This window comes from Gadus morhua, chromosome 20, assembly GCF_902167405.1.
Source record: "Gadus morhua chromosome 20, gadMor3.0, whole genome shotgun sequence".
Lineage (NCBI taxonomy): Eukaryota > Metazoa > Chordata > Actinopteri > Gadiformes > Gadidae > Gadus > Gadus morhua.
Window position 1 is genome coordinate 16,782,693 of NC_044067.1, and position 22,709 is coordinate 16,805,401.

A 22,709-nucleotide genomic window follows, 5' to 3' on the forward strand; every position below is an offset into this window, starting at 1 on the left:
CACACACACACCTAGATTTACAGGTAGCTGGTGTTAAAACTCAGAACAAATTAAGCCAACTACACCAACATTAGAGCGAGGAGTGGTAAGTGTGGCTATTACCTGCTAACCCTCACAGTATTGACACTAGAGAGTTTAGAAATGTCCTGCTAACCCCCCCCCCCCCCCCCCCCCGCTGCTAGAGGGGTATGGTCACTTCCTGTTAACCTCCACCATTCTGATTCTGATACTAGAGGGATGTGGATACTTCCTGGTATCCCCCATTGATCCCACAGATTTCAGTATGTGAACGATAATAGGTCTAGTTAATAGTAAATAACTTGTAACATGTGAACCCTGACCTGCAACCATGTTTTCTATTTTTATTCATTAATCGAATATCGTGTCTGGATCCCCACTAGGGCCGTTTGTGCTAACTAAGCTAGTTGCTAATGCTGCTTGCGGATAAGGTGGCGAACACCAGTAATGCATGGGTGGAAGAATTGCTCTGCTGTCGCTGGATGTGTTTATCGATTAATAAAGACCAGCTTCACTTTGTTACATATGGATATAAATGAACAGTTATGCATTATTTGTGTGCATGTCATATATAAACATATTTGTTAGAGTGTTTATATGTTAAGGTCAGAAATCAAGAGGATATAGACAGTCTGTGTGTGCACGCGCGTGTGCCTGTGTAAGTGTGTGTGAGTGCGTGCTTTTTAAATGGGTTAATAAGGACTCACTGTGGGGGGGCAGAGCCCATTTTAAACCATGCAGGAGGGCTCAATGGTACAGCCAAGAGTACAGGGTTGTGTGTGTGTGTGTGTGTGTGTGTGTGTGTGTGTGTGTGTGTGTGTGTGTGTGTGTGTGTGTGTGTGTGTGTGTGTGTGTGTGTGTGTGTCTTGCTCTAATTAATACTACCATGGGCAAGGGAAGTGGTAGACCCCCCCTGCTCCTGTTGATTCCACTGTTTCTCATTTGCATTACACCCTTCACACACAATATAACATTAACCCATCTTAATTATTATTATTTATAGTGCATTGGTGTTTTCTATTTTCTTTCTGTACATAGGTTATGTATTTGCATATCCGTTTTATATTTGTCTAAATTAGTCATGCTTGTGTTTTTGTTATTTGTACCTTTTATTCCTGGTGGGGCCTCTTGGACCAGATCAATATTGTAAATATGAAACTGTTCTCAATGTTTTATCTGGAAAAATAAAGGTTAAATAAAGAAAATAAAAGTGTACCCATCACTCTCTTGGATTCCTCCCCTTTCTCTCTCTCACCCCCACTTCATCTCTCTTCCTCGTTTTATGTCTCTTTCTCTCTGTGAGGTGCTTCTATTCTCTCTATTCTGCTTACCTCTTCTTCACTTCTTGACCTCTTCCTCCTCCTCTTCCTAATATGTTCTTTAATGTGACACACCTCCTTCACTTTAGTAAAAGTTAACCCATATGTGCATTCCTCCTTTCCCTGTCTCGACATTCTTCCCCTTATCTCCTCATCCCCTCTCTATACAGCCAGCGTTAACTAATTGGGCCACTTATTGAGTAGCCTGGCTACCATTGCAAGTAGAATGGTGTTATTTGTCACTAGATTAGACGAACAGACAGACACACCGATTAAGTTGTTACTAAGTTTACACAACATGTTTAGTGAGTGGAACTCAATCATCCATAATTCCATTTTGATAAATATTGTGAAGATATTAGTTGACACCACTCTGAATAACCTTTACTAATTAGAAATGTCAACAATAAGAGATGACTTTCTATGAGAATCTATTGGCACTACAGGTCCGGCATCACAGACAAACTGTCTGAAAACAGTGCATTTGACTGACACACTGATATTAGTTTTCTAAAGGGACAAGAACCTCATTAATATAAAACATTAGTTAGCCCACGAAGTTGACCACAGGAGCAGTCTGCTCAGGTCAAAGGTCAGACATGTTTTACAAGGCGAGGGGAAATGGGCTGCAGCACATTAAAACAGATCCATCAGGTGGAACCCCATAAATATTCATCATGTAACGCCACCATCTCATTAGCATGTGCAGACGAGCTAATTAGAAGCGGGAAAAACATGATAATGTACACAGGTTGTTAAAGGATTCCATCTGGAGCAGAAGTACACAGCAGAGGGAGAACTAACGAGGGAAACATGCACACGCACACACAGACACACACAGAGTACTTTGTCATATATGGGCACATAGATTCACACAATCAGATGTGCTGTACACTCAATATCATGCGCACAAACATAGACACAAAGAGAAAGTAGGAGATGTTATATCATCAGTGAGTTTATTGAGTCATACCTTATGCATAATACCATATATTTCCCCCCTTTAGACACGCCCCTTGCCTGTCCTAAGACACTCCCCCTTCTTTGTGATTAGTAGATGGAGCCCAAAAGGATAAATGATTGACGTTTATGACTCACACATCCAGACAGACACACACACAGCCTTATCCCACACATTAAAAACATCCCACAAACATACACACACACAAGCATTAACACACAAATAAAAAACAACACATAAAACCACATTAGGACACACACACATCAACCACACAGACACACACTTACATGAATACAGAGCCTCTTAAAGCAAGACGTGGGACCATGTGGACACAACGTGCATGAGCAGGCACAAAGTGCACTTGGGAACACACGTGCACAGATGATTGGCAGCCATGGCATCTGTCAGTGACACCCCAATGACTTTCTGTCAGATTGGCTGATGAGTCCCCACACACACACACCCACACACACACACAAGCGCACACACACGAAAGCACACGCAAACAAATGCACAGACACACACACACACAGTCTGGTCAAGCTTCTGACAACTGAAAGTCTTTAACAGTCACTTTATATACGAATCAATTATTATTATCTACAAATCTTAATAATACTCCACTACTGCCAATCCGTCTGCCTGTCCGTCTGTCTCAATCAAATCTCCAATATATAGTTTCTTCCCTCAGCTTCAGATCCTTATACAACTCAAATACTCTAGTCTGCTCATTAGACACAAGTTCCAGACTTCACTTAAGGCTCTGGAAAGTTTCCAGCGCTTGAAGAACATTTAGGAAAGGTTTAAATGTGGAAAATGTTTTATAGATGAATCAGATAATGATGACTAGCAGCCGCAGTCAAGTGATGATCATCGATAGGCCAGCTGTTAGCCAGATTCACCTGATTCATATTACTTCACTCAAGTACTGGACTCTGCTCTACTGAAACAGCTGGTTGACACGACAACCATAATAGCTTATTGACATAGTGAATTAACTCATGATGTAATTTTAATGAATGAACACATAAATCCTGTTAATAATTAAAAAGATCAATAGCACAATACTATAAGGGAGGAAGTCGTTTAAACACCAGCGACTGTTTCAGGCTGCTAGGGTTATCGGGTTGAAAACAAACACACACACACACACACACACACACACACACACACACACACACACACACACACACACACACACACACACACACACACACAGGTATTTTTTTGAAGTTTCAAATAGCCTAGCTGGAGCAGCCAATAGCAGGCCCTCCTGCAGATGACAGTCATTGAGAGGGTGATTGTAGCGACAGAGTAAGTCCATTTCTACCATGGAAGCTTTCATCTAGAAAACACACACACGCACCCCCACAAATACACTCACACACACACACACACACACACACACACACACAGACAAACCATATACATACAAACACACACACACACACACACACACAATAACACGCCCACACATCAGCAACAAAATAGAAACAAATGGACAAAAATGTGAAAAAAACAAAAAAATGACCTGGGCTAATAGGCCCAGCCGTGGAGCTCAAAATAATAGACTCCAGAATGGAGCTAGTCATCGCTAATGGGCCCCGCCGCGGAGCGGGCAAAGGGTCCCCACGATGGAGCAATTCAGTCCAGCAGAGACGCGGCATTTCCGTTGAACTGGTGGAGAGAGTGCGAGAGAGAGCAAGAGAGAGCCAGAGTGAGAGCAACAGAAAGAGTGAAAGAAAGAGAGGAAAGCAAAGAGCAAAGAGAAAGAGACTAAATGGAGGAATAAGAGAGGGAGGGAGTGGGAGATTTGGAGGAAAGGGTAGAGGAGGAGGATGAGTTTGTGATTATGGTTGTGAGCTTGAAGCAGATACAGACTGGAGGAGGTGAATAGGAGATAGAAGGTATAGAGAATAGAAAAAGGTTGGAGCAAATCTTTCAGGCACCTTTATGAGGCACTCCCATCTCAGGTGATCACTTCAAATGTTAGAAGAACATATGTGGAAATACCCGCAAACTTTAGAAACGGTATGAATACGATGCAGATTCAAGGAGATAGTAAAGGAAACCATACAAATATGATATAATACATCATACACCAATTTACACCTAAAACCACATTCACACACACACACACACACACACACACACACACACACACTCTCTCTCTTGCTCACACACAAAAAAACACACACAGGCACACAAACAAATACACACAAAAGACTGTGACATAGCCAGACGGAGACACTGTCAGTAGTGCCTTCAACAAGGCGGCTGAATATCCATATATTAGCATAGATTCACACAGACACTCCCACACTCTTTTGACTCACAAGTCAAAGTTGGTCCCTCTGATACCAGGAGATCTAGTTTCCAATGTAGAATGAACCTTCTTCTGCAATACAAAGCTCTCAAACCTTAGCTTCAAGAACATATAAGTGCACATACAGAAACAGACACAGACAAAGGCACAGACAAAGACACACATTCAGATGAAAATACACACACATAATAAAAAAGACACACACAAAGACGCACAAACCCACATTAACAAACGGGCAGACACATATCCGTACACACTTAAAAACCTATGCGCACGCACACACACACACACACACACACACACACACACACACACACACACACACACACACACACACACACAACAGGCCAACCCAGAGGGTGGTGATCACAGCCCATAATAAGAAGGTCTGTTAGGAGCTGAGAGTCCAGCACTGAGACACATGGACGTGTGTCAAGTAAATTAATTAGCTGAGTTTGTGTAAGTGTGTGCACATTTGTGTGTGCTTTTGTTCATGCATGTGCGTGTGTGTGTGTGTTTGTGCATGTCAGACTCTGTGTGTGTCGTTTGATTTGTGTGTGTGCTACTGGTCTGTGTCGGTGACTCTGAAAGTTAGAAGGATAAAAAGGAAATGGCATACAGTCTGCAGGGACCACACACACACACAAACACACACACACACACACAAATACATCTACACACAGACAGGTTTTTTCACACGGCATCTGGTGGTGGACGTCAGCCAATAGGCTGCGAGTATCTGACACACGTCTGTGTGACCAATCCTGTTTACCAGCCCCTGAATATGCATCATGTCAGGAGGGGGGGCACGTGTCAAGTAACACAACGCACGCACACACACACACACACACAGCAAGATGCACGCAACAAGCACACACACACACAAAAATGCTCAGAGACACACACACGCAAACACACATGGAGTAGGATGATTGACAGGTTGATTGGCAGATGGCAGTGTTCCAGATAATAGGGCAGATCATCTCTGTCATCTGTCCACACAGCGACCGTGTGTCTGTTGAAAGGCCCAGGCCATGTCTGACCCTCGCTACACGCATTAAATACTCACTTCCAGTGAAAACGTTTAGGATCATTACCGCACATGTAACCCTAATCTAATCCCCTAAATACATGCTAATAACATAAACACACGTTGACATGCAACGTATCTGTGTTTGCATTTACATGTGTATGTGTGTGTTCAGTATAACAAGCATAGCAAATATAGCGTATAGTAAAAATGTAAAAAAAAGTTCAGCAAAATTGTTTAATGGTTCAAAGAGTAAATGTGTGGTGTGTGTGTGAGTGTGTGTGTGTGTGTGTGTGTGTGTGTGTGTGTGTGTGTGTGTGTGTGTGTGTGTGTGTGTGTGTGTGTGTGTGTGTGTGTGTGTGTGTGTGCGTGCATGCATGCGTGTGTGTGTTCATGCATGTGTGTGTGTGGTGTACAGTGGTTTCAAACCTGCGTTCCTCAAAAAATCTGGGGGAAAATGAAGGAAACTTTAATGGAATCAGAATCCCCTCTTATTCACGGCCTACATGGTCTCCCAAACCATTAGGCCAATCAAATCCACCGCTGGAAGCTGAATGTGACCAATCATGTCCACAAGCCCCGGCCCTGATTGAAAAGCACCAATTTGCCTTTCATGGTGTGCACGGCCCTTTGCACCAATCACGCCGCAGACAGGGACAGCGGGCCGGACGCGCCGCGGGACAGAGCAGCCCGGTGATTAATGATAGAGAGATGAAGGAAGGAAGCAAGGAAGGAAGGAGGGAGGGACAGATCCTCATGGAGGCACTTGAGGAAGAGGATGTGGGAGTGTCGGTAGATCAGAGAGGAGATAGATAGACGGATTGATGGAGATGAGGGATGAGGGGTGGAGGTGCTGGTGGGGGGGGGGGCGGGTGGTGGTGGTGTGAGGGAGCCTTCAACGTATCGGTCCAGCGGATCAACCCAGTGAGAGGCAGCAGGGATCAGGCGAGCGGGGTGGGGAGGACGAGGACGAGGAGGTGATGTAGGTGGTGATGAAAGAGGCGGTCGAGGAGGTGACGGGGGAGGTGATAATGGAGGAGGTGATGGGGGCGGAGTGGAGGAGTTGATGGAGGATTTGGGGGGGGGGGGGGGGGGGGTGCATTAACAACGCCGCATTAATAATGCAGCACCACTCTTTACATGAAAAAACACACATACGCACGCGCACGCACACAAAACACGCACGCACACGCATTCACTCCCACACACACAACTAGCACACTACAACAGACGGGGTATAAACTGAGTCTGGCAAATTATAAGGCATTACCAGTGAAAAGAAGTGAGCCAAACACACCTCTATCTGGCCATCGGTCCATTAATCCATGTACATTTCGTCCCGACGCGCGCTTAGTCAATTTAGCGCCATTACAGACAGGCCTGAGTTCTATTCACACGGCCGGGCATCACCGCAGGCTGCGTTTCTTCACCATAAAAGGAACACTGTTCAGTGTTAGATAACACAATGTTTGATGTCTGAACATAGCTGTGTATTAGCAAGAAAGAGAGGGATGTGGGGGAGAGTGAGAGAAAGAGGGAATGAGAGAGGGAAAAATAAAGGGTAAGGTGAAGTGAGCGAGAGAACAGGAAAGAGCAAGAGAGAGAAAGAGGGCTTTCAAGGAAAAATGGGCCTATTGACCCACTTCTATTAAAGCAAATTAGTGTGCATTAGTCTAATTACCCAACTGTTCCCTTTAAATAACATGTAATTCTAAGGTATAATTGGGGAAAATGGCCACCTGAAATCTGGAAGTGTTTTTGCGCGTTGTGGTTCACATAGACTTCTATTGTATGTGTTCCCTGAAACTGGGCCTGCATTTCTTAATGGATCAGACTGCATTCAAGCGGATCGCCAGAGATCTCTATCCATGTAATCGTCAAAAAGTCCCATTAAGGGGAGCACTTGGTTGAATATGTATACTGTAGAACTACATATAGAAGACTGGACTTTGAAAGAGTTATGGCCAGTGATACTGTATGTGTTTGTGTGTGTCTGCCTACGTGTGTGTGCGTGGGAATTCCTGAATGTGTTTGTGTTTTCCCTTCTCATGGGACGATATGCGATATGCTTAAGATGAATAAATAGTTGAAAGTGTTGCTCAGACCTTCTGGTGACCGTTCCCACTCGGCGCACTGATGCCTCCGTGCACGTAGCAGCATTCACGTGTTACACGTGCAGGCCGCGCTCTGTGTGAGAGCAGCACAGTGCGTGGCTGTACAGCCGCCTCCGGTGGGTGTTTGTGTACGGGTCCGCTCGTAGCACAGAGTGTTAGCAGGCAGGCTAACGGCTGCTCGTCGGCATGTATCACATTTCAGCGGGTGAGAATGTGTGTGTGTGTGTGTGTGTGTGTGTGTGTGTGTGTGTGTGTGTGTGTGTGTGTGTGTGTGCGTGTGTGCGTGTGTGTGTGTGTGGTTTGTGCATAATTCATCAATTGATGAATAATGTAGCGAGAGTTAGATATTAATGAATGTGAGAGTGGGGAACATAAATAAACGCAATGCATAAATGCATTTCATGTTTAAGGTTTATGATGGATTGACAGATAGAGGGGCAGACTGATTGACAGATGGATGGAAACAGAGCAGGACAAATAGACAGACAGAGGGACAAACCAACAGACAGACTGACAGAAAGACAGACAGACAGACAGACGTGTACTCAGACAGACATTTTCACAGAAAGACAGACATGTACACAGAGAGACAGACATGTACACAGACACACAGACATGTACACAGACAGACTGACATGTACACAGACAGACAGACAGACAGACAGACAGACAGACAGACAGACAGACAGACAGACAGACAGACAGACAGATCATTACCTCAGCAGGCCAAATCCTTTCTTCTTGCTCTTCTTCTCTGTCTCCTCTGTCTCCTCTCCTTTCTTCTTCTCCTTCTCCTTTCCTTTGGCCTGGCTCTTCTCCTTCTTCTTCCCTTTGTTCTTCTTGTTCTTCTCCTTCTTGGACGGAGCGGTCTCCTCCGTCTGTTCCTCCGTCCGATCCCCTGTCTGTTCCCCCGCTCCCTGGTGGGACGAGCTGCTGCCTGGGGTGTCCCGCCCGGAGCTCTGGTCAGACCCCTCTTCTAGGGACACACACACACACACACACACACACACACACACACACACACACACACACACACACACACACACACACACACACACACACACACACACACACACACACACACACGATGCTTTACTATTAAGTGTACTTCTATCCAAATCGACTTACAGTGATTACAGAGTACCTTTTGTATAATTTAGTAGGCAGTGCTCAGTAGGGTTTACGGGCCTCTTGCCTTTTTGAGACCAACAGGTAAACCGGCTCCAATAGCCCAGCCTAAAGGGGACTCGGATCGATTCCCAACTTTGGGTATCAAACAGAGTTGAACACACTTCACACTTTCCTGCTCCCAACATGACCCACACACTGACAAACACGCACGGAAATACACGCAAACAGGCGCCTGCATACACACACACCCACACACACACTATAGAACTGACGTCCTACATGGTTGGATAACGGAGTAAGTAATTTAGGTGTGAATAACCTGCAAACAGAACCAGAGCTATATCCAGAGAACAGCACAGAAGAGTGGGTTGTATAAGGCCTATTAGTCAACAGACTTCTCCTCCTAAGTAGCTGGGAGGACTAATGGCTTGCTTTGGTCTGCACCGGCAGGCTGCATCTCGTTGCTAGGTTACCTTTTAGATACATGAGTCTTTGGCTAAAAGTTTAGAGTGTTTTATCTACCGCCATTTAGGATGGGGGTAGAGAACGAGGGAACAGAGAGATAGTACAGGCAGGGAGGGTAGGGCGGAAGGAGGGAAGGAGCGACGAAAAATAATTATAGAAACGCAGGCAGAAGGGAAGAAAGTCAAACAAAGAGATTTTTTAAAGGGCAGTACAACAGCAAATATGTTATAAAAAACGTGCATTGAGAAACAAGCAGCAGATCGAAGAATATGAGGAGATTGTGAAATATTGAGAAAGATAACAAGTGTTGTTGTTTAATGGGAACCAGATGACAGGAGACATCAGAGGTCTGGACGATCCTTCTGACAGCTCCAGCATTCAAAGAAAATTACCAGGCAGAACCGCAGCCCCCACAATGCAACAGCTGTCGAGATACTGGGTGTCTGTTTGCGTGTGTGTGTGTGTGTGTGTGTATGTGCTTGACACTGTGTGTCCGTTTGAACATGTATGTGTGTGCAAGTTTGAGTGTGTGTTTCGTCCCCCATTAGTTATTCTAATATAATGCAGAACAACAAAAGGATTGAATTTGACGTATACTTCATATACAGCAGTTTAACATAACAATAGCATCTTGTTAATAAACAGGAATATTCATGAGCTACCTCAGTAGAGAAGGACTGTTAATATGAAATAAGCCTGTATATTGGAAATTCATCACATTTAATTGTTTTGATTGTTCAATTTGGTATTATAATGACTTTGGATTAGTAAGAAAATAAATGATTCCATTTCCCCCGCACGCTTAAAATGTAGTGAGAATGTATCTGCACATGTGGTCGTGTGTGTGTGTCAGTGTGTGAATGTGCTCGTGTTTCCTTTGGTGAACCTGTCCTCTACCAGATTACAACAGCTTTCAAAGCGTTAAATAGTTAGACAGACGTTAACAGACATGATAACTCTGTTTCGGTGTGCGTGCGTGTCTGTTTCTACGTTTGTGTTTTTGCCTCTGTGTGTGTGTGATTGCGTGTGTGTGTGTGCGTGCACACAATTGTGTGTGTGTCCATGTGGCTTTCTGTCTGTTTGTGTGTGTGTCCATGTGTGTTGGTGACTGTGTGTGTGTTTGTGACTGTCTGTCTCTGTGTGTGTGTGTGTGTGTGTGTGTGTGTGTGTGTGTGTGTGTGTGTGTGTGTGTGTGTGTGTGTGTGTGTGTGTGTGTGTGTGTGTGTGTTTGTGTGTGTGTGTGTGTGTGTGTGACTGTGCGACTGTGTGTGTGTGTGTGTGACTGTGTGCGTGTGTGACTGTGTGCGTGTGTGTGTGTTGTGTTGATGTGTGTTATTAGGTGTATCCTGTGTGATCTGAGACTGCAGTCTCATTACTCCAGTGGTGACAGACACCAGACTGCTGCTATTAACATAGCAGGGGTATTAAAACCACTGCTTTCTCTTTACTTCCTACTCTAACATTTAAATAATACACTATTAATAAAAAATAACACTCATCAAGTGTTGCATTCTTAAGGATCCGTACAGCTCTGGTTTTGTCATTAGAATTAGGGTAATTACAACGACTGCCCTTAGCGGTCAGCTCAGCTGTCATCTGTCAACACATCTTAACCAGGGGAGGCCAGGAAACAAACACCTAGCAGCCAGGCTAAGCTACACTAAGCTAGGGCGTAATGCCTTCAAATGAACCCTGAGGGACGGCAGCTGGGGCTAAACAGGTTGAGTTACCCGGACGCTATTAGCGCCGCATTGACCACAGACAGGAACTGCTGCTCTGTCTGAGTAATTAAGCAGACATTTTTAACACAAAGTGACTGACGTTGACTGCAGATACAGGTCATCAAAGAAAAGGTAGGGGTTGGGAAGTCTTGCTTGAGAATGCCTACAGGGCGAGGCTGTGGACATTGCGGTTTGACCCCAGAACCTTTGAGCTTGGAGTCAGACACCCCATCCGTAACAATATTGTCTGATTGTCCTATTGTCAAAATATTCTCTCTGTGTTCTGAATGCAGTTTCGAGCCCTAAAAAAAAAATCATATAATAATACTTCATGACCTTTTGTGCCTTTATAGACCAGGCTGTGAAGAGATGCAGGAAAGGGGACTGTAGAAGAGAGGGAATGACCCCTGGTAGGAATAGAACCCATGGTCGCTACTAGGTTGGTCGTAACCCAGTGGGTCGCAACCCGGCTACAGCCCTGTCGCCCTGTATAAACAAAGATTAGAACCAGAAACACATCTCTCTTCTTCATCTCTTCTTACCCTCCTCCTCCTCCGCCGGCCCGTCGTACGACTTGTCGATGGCCGCCCGGAAGCTCTCGTTGCAGCCCCGCCCCCTGACCATATTAGGGCGTGGGCGATGGAAGGGGAGGAGCTCGGTCTTCTTGTTGACCTCCGACATGGCAGTCTGGAGACTCTCCAGGGAGCTGGACTTCTTCAGACCCAGGGTGGGACCCAGCTCTACCTGAGGTGAGGGGGCTGGGCGAAAGAGGTATGGAGAGGTATAGAGAGGTATAGAGAGGTATAGAGAAAGAGGTATAGAGAGGTATAGAGAGGTATAGAGAAAGAGGTATAGAGAGGTATAGAGAGAGAGGTATAGAGAAAGAGGTATAGAGAGGTATAGAGAAAGAGGTATAGAGAGGTATAGAGAGAGAGGTATAGAGAAAGAGGTATAGGGAGGTATAGAGAGAGGTATAGCGGTATTGAGGAAGAGGTATAGAGGTATAGAGAGAGAGGTAGAGAGAGGTATAGAGAGAAAGAGAGAGAGAGAGAACATTTGGGGGGAGAGGGAAGAGGGATTGATTAATTGATCATCTTGTCCTTTCATGTCTAAATTACCTCTGTGTTTTGCTCTAATATGATGCACTTACATGATCAATTAATCAATCATGTGCATATGTGTCAGTGATCATAAAACCTCCTTTCACTCGCATCCCAAAGCCTTGACCATGCACTTTTTGCAAAGCACGAAAAACTTTCTACAGGAAACTAAAGAACAGCGATCAATAAGTGTATCGACGTCCAGATCGGGTGGCCAGTTGGTTGGCTTTAGCCAGCTTTGATCAGCTCTGATCAGTCGGGATCAGCACGGATCAGGCCCAGAGCCCCAAGCTGTCCCATGCTACAGTCCAAGGGGTCTGGGTTTGGACATGTTCCAAGCAGGCGGTGATGGTGGTTCTTTGTGGTAGTGGTGGAGGGAGATGAGAGAGAGATCAGTCTGAACCAAACTGCTGCTACTGAGGTCATGATGGATGAGAGACCTCTGGGTCGATCCATCACCAAGTATATGGAGGAAGGGGAGAGGCTGGAGGAAGTTGGGGGATAAGCAGCCGGGAGGAGGAGGGAGAAAGGGGGCGAGGAAGGGGCGACGGGAGCAAGGAAGGGAAAGAGAGACAAGAGGAGGGGCAAGAGGGGAGAGACATGTGGAGGAAAAGGAGAGAGAGGAGGAGGAGGATCAGGAGGAGAAGGAGGAAGTGGGGTGGGAACAAAAGGAGGAAGAGGAGAAGGAGAGACAGGAGGAGGAGGAGAGTCAGAGAATCAGAGGAGGAGGGAGGATATTTGAGAGGAAACGGAGCGAGGGGGGGGGGGGGGGGGGGGGGGGGAGTTGAGACCCGAGGAGGAGGAGGATGTGGAGGGAGGGCTGTCAGTAGAGGATGCTAGAGGGGATGATGGAGAGAGGGCTGGATGGAGGAAGTCACGTCAGAAGAGGACAGATTGGAGGAGGGCTGGTGCAGAAGGATGAAGACATCCTGGGACCCTGTGTGGTGGGATGGGGGAGGGGGGGAGGGGGGTGAGGTCCTGGGTGGGAGCTAAACGGCCGCAGAGGAGGCTGTTTTAATACCTGCTACCTTCCCCCCATCTGTCAGTGTCACGGCTGTGCTGTTTAGGAACAAAACACACGCAGAGGGAACCTCACCCGGAACATTACTCACACACTGGGAGACGGGCTGGGGACCACGCAGGGGGATAGAGGGAGAGAGACGGGAAGGAAGAAAGAAAGACAGAAGGAAATTAAAAAAAGAGGTAAAGAAAAAATAAAGGAATTTAATGAGGGAAGAAAGAAAAATACGGAACGTGAAAGAAATATTCTCGAAGTAAAGTGTCTGAAGAACATCTATAGGAAAAGAGCAGGAAGAAAAAAAAAGCACACTAAAACGGAGCATGGGGATGCATTCAGAATAACTCACAAAGACACACTAAGTCACGTACACCTATACGCACACACATATTTGGGATTCTGCGTTGGCGGCGGGTTGTCGATGTGATGCGCCTGTGATTCATGATAGCTGCTCCTGCATCACTTTACCTAATGATTCCCTATACACACCAGCGCTCTGGGTGTGTGTGTGTGTGTGTGTGTGTGTGTGTGTGTGTGTGTGTGTGTGTGTGTGTGTGTGTGTGTGTGTGTGTGTGTGTGTGTGTGTGTATATGTGTCTGTGTGTGTAAGAGAGACTTTGGCTCCGTCTCCGAGCAGCAAATGAAATCTGAGGACTGATGTGACTTCCACATCCATTTAAAGAGCCATTAAACAAACACACTGACGCTAATACACACACACACACACACACACACACACACAAACACGTACACACACACACACACACACACACACACACACACACGGATAGCAGTGGACACAGAATTTATGTACATGCATAATGTGAACGGGTCACTGATGCTGAAGAGATGGAGACAGCCTGTGACAAGTCAGCCCCCCAGCTCAGAAGATGAAGACGTCCCCACCCCCCTCCCCCTGCCACTCCAAACTTTAAACCTTCACCTTCTCAGTTAGGCTTTTTTTATAATGTTTACATATTATTTTTTCTCCTATTGTGTGCATGGATATATTTTCGGTATGTTTTCACTATAGTCTTATCTTCAGATTGTATATTCTTACTCGTATTTGAATTTCTATGACTGTCCTGTTGTTTCTGCTGAATTTCCCCGTCTGGGATTAAAGAAGTACAGCGTGATTTATCTTGGCTGGTGCGGTTGTTTATTAACCTCAGAATCTGTAGGAACAAAGACGTCCTGTACGCAGTGAGAGGATCAGGAAGGAGTTCATCTGAGTCTGATCCGCTAGCCCAAGATCTGCATGAAGATAATAATCCAGACATAATCAGCTCAGGAGCAAATGTGTGATAATCTCACTGGTTAATCCACTCACAGTTCCTATGATGAGACGCAATGTCACACCATGCACAGAGAAGGGGAATCCGTGGGCTCGGAGACTATACCGTTATGGGTAGTGTGACCGATCAGCAGGTAGAGAGCACACTGCTGTGTTTAAAGGTCCCATGACATGAAAATCTCACTTTATGAGGTTTTCTAACATAAATATGAGTTCCCCTAACCTGCCTATGGTCCCCCAGTGGCTAAAATTTGCGTTTGGTGTAAAACGAGCACTAGCCTTTCTAGCTCGCCTTTGAAAAAACGGAGGCTCAAGTGCGCTGATTTGGAATGTCTGTGTTTAGGACGTCATCAAGCATGATGACGTCCTAAACGTCATCATGCTCCTCCCCTTACTCTGCCTGGCCCGCCCAGAGACGTTGGCCTGCCAATGAGACTCGACCGTGCGAGCGCCACATGTGTGCGTGTGAATACACACACTGTAAGGCAAGTGTTTCTTGTCGGTTCTTTGACGTGTCTTGTATTTCCACAATGATACTGTTGTGGGGGTTATCTGAGCCATGGTTGAGAAGGAATTGGGGGAAAGGAACTTTGGCTTTGACTCGCTGAAGTACATGAACTGCGACATGCCGCCGGTTGCCGCGAGGCACTATCGCACGGCCGCGGGCAGCCGGCAGCAGGCAGCGCGCGGTTCAGTCGACTTCAGGTTGATGAGAAAGTGGAAGAACCAGAGACGTCGCAGAACCCGACAAAGTCGTTTGTGATTCATAATATCGTCTGGAGGTGCACACAGCTTTTGGCCGTGATAATATGTATTATATGATATAGATATCTATGTATTATATGATATTATTTAGATATAGAGCTCCAGGACTGTAACGCAAGTGTTGTAAACCTCCTTGTTATTTGGATAACCGTTCTGCTTTTGGTGTTATGGTGCATAACACGTCGGATTCTCGTCTCTGGTATTTCTACAACGAGACTCGTATTGTGGGGTTATCTCAGCCAAGGTTGAGAATGAATTGGGGGGAAGGAACTTTGGCTTCGACTCCCTCAAGAACATGAACCACGACATGGAGGAGAAAGGGATTGTTGGCGGCGAATGTCTCCCGCTTGAGCCCCGGTGAGGGACCACCGCCGGAGGCGAGGTGCCTTAGCGCTGCCCGGCAATGATCCCTTTCTCCTCCTTGTCGCGGTTCAGTCTACTGCACATTGATGTGGACGTGGAAGAACCAGGAACGTCGGAGAACCCAACGCGGTCGTTTGAGATTCATAATATCGGCTCACACAGCTTTTGGCCGTGATAATATATATTATATGATATAGATATCTATGTAGGCTATATGATCATATTTAGATATAGAGCTCCAGCATGTCATGGGACCTTTAAAGGTGTTTAACCCACAGCAACTAGTTTGGGTAACTTTGACATTTTCAATCTTCCAGTTGAGGTTTGAGTGACATAAACCAAACTGCCGGTGGACGGTTGGAGAACCTTACACATGACTGCCCAAAACCTAAGTTTAAGTCCAAAATACCTCAGATGAACCTTCTTCTATTAGAAGAAAAACAGCAGCTCGACCACAATAACAATTTGGGAATCTGCTCGCAGCGTATGCCAAACCGGTCTTCCGAGGGACTGTTATCTTGCAGTCATTACCGTCCACCCACACACACCCCCACACACACACCCCCACACACCCCCACACACACACCCCCACACACACACACACACACACCCCCCCCCACACACACACACACACACACACACACACACACACACACACACACACACACACACACACACACACACACACGCAAGCACGCACACGTGTTGACAGTAGAACACAACATCTATCGACCATAACCTGTAAACCGCTGTGAACAAAGAAACTGCTATATTTTCAAATCGCTCACCCAGTGATTTTAATGATATCCAATGTCCATAAATAAACAAAACACCAGCTCTGACAATGAGATTCAGCCTCCCACTCGGGGCTAGAAGTCAGAGAAACCCACCCACAGCAGGTTCAAACCCCACGCATGGAGATCCACCAACAAGCAGAACCTTACGCAACCAAACAACCTCACTGATCGAAAGATGTTAATTCTCCTTAAAAAAAGGAACTAAGGGAGAAAAACTCGAGAATGTAAGTTGAATTAAAGGTGACAGAGCAGTTGGGATGGGCAGACGGCGAGACATGGCCCTACCAAGGGACTCTTGAGCCATGCCAGCGGTGGAGGGGCGGATAAAATGAATGACGTTTGGCTGCTGGGTGCAGCTTCCAGGCGGGGGGAAACAGCTCACAGAGTCGGTCCCACAGGCCCACCAGGGTCAAGTAAAACGATCTGCTGACATAAACATCAGACTCCCAAGCTTCAGGAAGATACACCACGTGATAAACGCACCACTAAACGAGTGAAACGTTTGGCACTGCATCAGTACGGAATACCAAATGACATGAAACGGGAGAGAAAATCCCCCGCAACACCTCTGGTCCAATGTAAGGTCAGGCGGCGGTGGGTCTGAATTTACCCAGAAGACACCAGGGCTTGTGCAGTATCTGAACCCCGCCGGAGCGAGCCGTGGGCAAAGGGAGGACTGGGGGGAACTCGGAGCTTATGTTGTCGGGACGCTTTGATGAAATGTTCTTTGGCGCTTCTGGAGATTGATGCTGAAGCGCCGCTGGCCAACGCGCATGTTTACAGCGGCCCACAACATCAACAGCGCCGGGGCGCGTCGGAGACACCCAGTATTCTACCACTGTAATCGCTCCGTCCAAACACGTAATCCCCCCCCCGGTTTTTATATGCTCCCTCTTAACGTCTGGCGTCGCCCCGCCAGCCAATAGCGCGCCACGCATCGCCGGCAGCAGATTAACACATTCTTTGTGAAAGAAGGCGTTTGATGTTTCCTCCGTTTCGACCTAATAAGTAAGAGGGGGGGGGAGGGCACATGCACGGGGGGGGTTCATTCGCCATAGTCATGGTTTTTAAAGGGAAGAAGACAAACTGAAATCTCTCTGGCACTTTCCCATTTGGTGGAAGACATGTATGTAGCAGGGGCCCCGTGAACACGGGGTCGGATGCTCCACGCTAATGCACCCTGTCTGCTGGAGTGAGATGAAACAAACGCTAAATAATGTTGATGGGGACGGTTATCAGAGACTAGCGCGTGCAAACACGCACGCACACAGGGCTTTATGCATACACACACAGACACACACACAAGCGGGCCTGCACGCATGGATAAGCACACGGATAAGTACACACATATGCACGCACTAACGCACACATACGCAAAAAACACCCATCCAAAGAAGCAAATGCACGCAGTATTTTGCTGCGAGTAGCAGGATCTGTGTCATAAATGTAATTACTGCTGTCCCACCATAACATGATGGAATTAAGCTGCTTTTAGAGAGAGAGAGGAATTGAGAGAGGGTGTTAGAGAGAGATATAGAGGGAGAAACAAAGAGAGAGAGAGACAGAGACAGACACTGACAGAGAAAGACAGAGAGCGAGAAAGAGTGAGAGACAACGAGGGAAATAGAGAGAGAGGGGTGGAGCGCAAAAGCGAGATTAACAAAAAAAGAGAAGCAAAAAGAGAAGGTGTGGAGGGAGCATACGAGGGAAGGTGAAAAGAGATAGAGCTAAAGAGACTGGGAGCGATGGAATATAGTGCAGCAAAAGAAAATACAATGACAAGGAACAGAGTAAAATAGAGAGAGAGACAAATAAAGAGATCAGGAGAGGAGAGTTCGAGAAACAGAAGAACAACCACTAGCACCATTCAGGCAGTGGTCTGTCCCTTGGGTTCTGGGCTAAACCAGTCCCCTCTGGCTGCAATCTTTCACACAGCTTCCACGGCCTAGAACCGGTGGCCTTAAAAAGCTTTCAATGTCGCTGATAATTACATAATTAAAAAGATACATTATATATATATATATATATGAATAAAAAGAGAGTACTTTTCCGGGAACTGTTCTTGGTAATGCACATAAATATCCGGCCACGGTCAGAGCGCAAATAAAACCAGCCTTCTATGAATTATGATTATTAATTATTGACTTGACCGTATCCCCTGCGTATTGTTGAAAAGTATTGAATGTAATGGAAATATATATTGAGTGTGTATGAAGTTATATGTGCATGTGTTAGCATGAATGGGTAGCATGCCAAATAGCCAAATAGCGTGCTTTTGGCCAGTGTATTATGTCTAGTAATCGCTTTCTTTCCTTACAGTCTAAGAGGCATCGTTATAAGTGCTTAGTAAACTTTCATGAATTTAGATCTTAATTGATATTTCTTTTTGATTGAACCTCGGCTCCCTAATGCATATTCCATAATCACATCCAATCATAGCCCTATCCTATTCCATACTCATAGAGACAGTGACAGGCGTGCAGAGGGCAGGGTTTTATAATACACATCGATCATCACTCATCGATTTGTCCAGACACTAATGTATGGCCGCTGTGGGAGCTAGAGATGGGAAAGGTCATTACACTGAGTATCACACACACATTACATACCCATGTATCATACAGTTGGAAAGAAAACAAATGACCCATCATTGTAAACCCTTCTGTCTAACCCCTTCTTGACTTTGCTTCATGTTTACCCCTCTCTCTCTCTCTCTCTCTCTCTCTCTCTCTCTCTCTCTCTCTCTCTCTCTCTCTCTCTCTCTCTCTCTCTCTCTCTCTCTCTCTCTCTCTCTCTCTCCCTCCCTCCCTCTCTCTCTCCCTCTCTCTCTCCCTCTCTCCCTCCCTCCCTCCCTCTCTCCACCTCTAGGTCTCTCTCAGACCCGCGGTGGGCCTTTGAGGCCAGTGTGCCCTGACTGATTGAGATGAATGGGGACCGTAATCAGACATGACAGCACCCTGTGTATAAAAACCATCTCCTGATTGCTGCTGCTTACCTCCAGGTGCTCAGTGGTAGGGGTCAGGGGTCACGATGAACACGGGGGGGGGGGGGGGGTCATATAAGAGATTAAACAAACATCCTCCTATGAATTATGCACTTGAAACAAGTGCACACTATACACATCACATATATACACACACACAAACACACACACACACACAAACACACACAGACACAATACCAATCACCTACCTACATGCACAATAAAAATCAAACACACCCACATGTATGTGAGAGGTCAAAGGTGGATGGGCGTGTGTACAAATGGCACACATATGTGAACGCAGACACACACAGCATAAAACTCTCTATGATGGCACTGTTACGGAGCTGCAGGACAACACTTTGGATCCCCAAGCATACACAAACCCACACACACACAGGAACACAAAAGCAATTGAGGTTGCAAATACATTGGGAAAGGGAAAGAAAGACAGAAAGAAAGAAGGCAAGCAAGGGGATGCAGAGACAGAGGAGCATGGGTCTCCCTGAAGATTTAGTCTTGGCTTTGTCTTATCACTGTTTGACTGTTGTCAAAGTCACACACACACACACTCACACACACACACACACACACACACACACACACCAACCGCACCCAGCTCCCAAGACCCACAAGTACACACGCACACACACCAACACACCTGTTGTTCATTCTAAGCCCCTCTGTCTGTCAGCCCTTAAGCCTGAGTGATGTTGGCAACAGGAAACAGGGCGAGAGACACCAAAAAACACAGACAGAGAGAGAGAAACCAGGCGAGAAAGCCAAAGAACATAACAGCGAGAGACAACTTGAGCGGGACAGAAAGATAGACAGGCAGACATACAAACACGGAGAGGGACACAAAGAAACAGACAGAGAGAGAGAGAGAGCCAGGGAAAGGGAGAGAATCAGAGAGACAGTCACAGAGAGACAGGGTGCCAGGGCAGGGGAGATTAAAGAGAGAGAGTGGAGAGAACGATGGCAGAGGAAGAGACGCGAGGAAAAGAGTGACCATCGAATGGAAACCAAACGTCCCACTCAAAAGAGGAGGGATAATAAATTCATATTTAGTGTCTCCATTCCGCCGCGTTGGGAGAGGTGTGGCTGCAGTGTGTGTGAGCGGACATTGATGCTGCGAGCCACTTGACAAACCACCGCACCGCAGTCATCCTGCATCTCTCTGGCCTCCCCTCCATCCATCACTCTGCCCGGCTCTCCATCTTTTATTCATCTCTCTCAAGCCTCCGCCGACCTGCCCGTTCCTCTTTATCTCTCTCACACACAAACACACACACACACACTCTCTCTCTCTCTGGGGCTCACACCCACTATCCTGTACACACACACATACACATGCATCAACAAGTAGTGCTTATATTTCATATTTCTTGCAGCTAGACAATCATCGCTCACCCGTTTATTTTTGCAGAGTAACATCACACATACACACACACACACACACAAACGCGCCTACACCCACACACACACTGGTGGAAACGCACACAGAAGACAGAAGACAGAAGAACTAAAACTGCTGACATGAATTAAAAACGGTTGCAGCTGTGTTTCCTCATCCCTCTCTTTTCCTTTGGAGAGGCAGCCAGGGGCTTTCTGGTGTGTGTGTGTGTGTGTGTGTGTGTGTGTGTGTGTGTGTGTGTGTGTGTGTGTGTGTGTGTGTGTGTGTGTGTGTGTGTGTGTGTGTGTGTGTGTGTGTGTGTGTGTGTGTGTGTGTGTGTGCGCGTGCATGCGTCTTCAAAGGTAAACTGACCGTGAGAGAGCTGTAAAGGGACCACACCCACATCACAGGAAGATAAAAGACAATACTGTTCATCCTGCAACATTCCTCTGCTCTTCAGTGTGTTTGAGTGTGTGTGCATGTGTGTGTCTGTGTTTGTGTGTCTAACAGAAGCATATAACAGAAGCATATGAGGAACCGTATGGGACATTATATGGGACATCAACTGGCCAAACATTCCCTGCAGTGCAGGCCGGAGTGAACCGCAGCATGGATGAGACAGAGATTGTGGCCATTTGAGACTCCCCGAGATCAATATATACATAGTATAATATAATATAAATATCTATATAATATTATGTATAATATCACGGCCAGAGCTGTGTGCGCCTAAGGATAATATTGTAGCGTCATGGGGTTTGGGGAGGGATGGGAGATGGGGGTGGGCCTTAGCAGGGGGAGTGCTCTTGGGGATCATGGACCTATTAAAGGAGGGGATTCGGCTTCGGGGGGGGGTTTGTTGTGGTTACCGGCGTTGTCGTGGTTACCGGGTTTGTGTGTGTTCCAACGGATTATTTACTTTGGTATCTAATAAAGCGCTGGCTAATTAATACTTCATTCACAGCCTCTTCCGTGGTCTTAACTGCACGAATCATACAGCGACGGCTACCCATAGGCTGTTGTTGAGCAGACATCAGTGTAGCGCCCGTGTCTGTAGCATATGTCTGTGCCTATTCTTTGTCTGAATTGTGCACTTTCTTTTTTCAACCACCTTCTGTTACAACTGAAATGCCTTCCGTTTTAACTGAAATTCCTTCCGTTTTAACTGAAATGCATTCCGTTTTAACTGAAATTCCTTCCGTTTTAACTGAAATGCCTTCCGTTTTAACTGAAATGCCTTCCGTTTTCACTGAAATCCTCACACACATATGAGTGAAACACTTTCACATACATGTCTGAGGTTTTCAGTATAGTATGTGAATAGTTTCATATGTGTATGCGAGAGAGAATTCTTCAGCTGTGTATATGAGCACATTTTACTAGTACGTGTGAAAGCATTTCACTAGTCTATGTAAAAGGTTCCACTAGTTGTTGTTACGAGAGCCATACAGTTGTTTGAGTGAAGGTGTTTCAGTTGTGCAAGTAAAAGCTTTCACTTGTGTGTGTGTAAGGTTTTCAATATAGCATGTGAATGGTTTCATATGTTTGTGTGAGAGGACATTTTTCAGCTGTGTATATGAGTATGTGTGAAAGCATTTCAGTAGTCCATGTAAAAGGTTTCACTAGTTTTTATGCAAGCTTTTCAGTTGTGAGTGTGAGCGTATCATCTTTCGGTTGTTTGTGTGAGTGTTTCAGTTGTGTAAGTAAAGGCTTTTCACTTGGGTTAGTTGGTTGGTTTTATTTGTGTATGCGCATGGTAATTCTGAATAATGTCCCACACGGCCCTATATCTACAGCAGCCAAATAATTCATGACCCACACCGGCACTGAGACAGAAGGAACGAGTCGATTCAACACACACAGCTAAATAAAGTCATCGTTTGAGACATAAGCGCTGATGCTGTTTCTG

The 22,709-nt window shown here is 46.0% G+C and overlaps 1 protein-coding gene across 4 annotated transcripts in view; it reads right to left on the minus strand.

Moving 5' to 3' along the window:
- Positions 1-22,709, minus strand: part of pard3bb (par-3 family cell polarity regulator beta b) — a 190,529-nt gene that overhangs the window by 70,666 nt on the left and 97,154 nt on the right. For all 4 annotated transcript variants that reach the window (XM_030343178.1, XM_030343176.1, XM_030343177.1 and 1 more), the window contains 2 exons: positions 11,628-11,843; positions 8,486-8,744 (listed from right to left, as the gene is read on the minus strand). In XM_030343178.1, the coding sequence (XP_030199038.1) occupies positions 8,486-8,744; positions 11,628-11,843 (475 nt within the window). The remainder of the gene's footprint in view (positions 1-8,485; positions 8,745-11,627; positions 11,844-22,709) is intronic.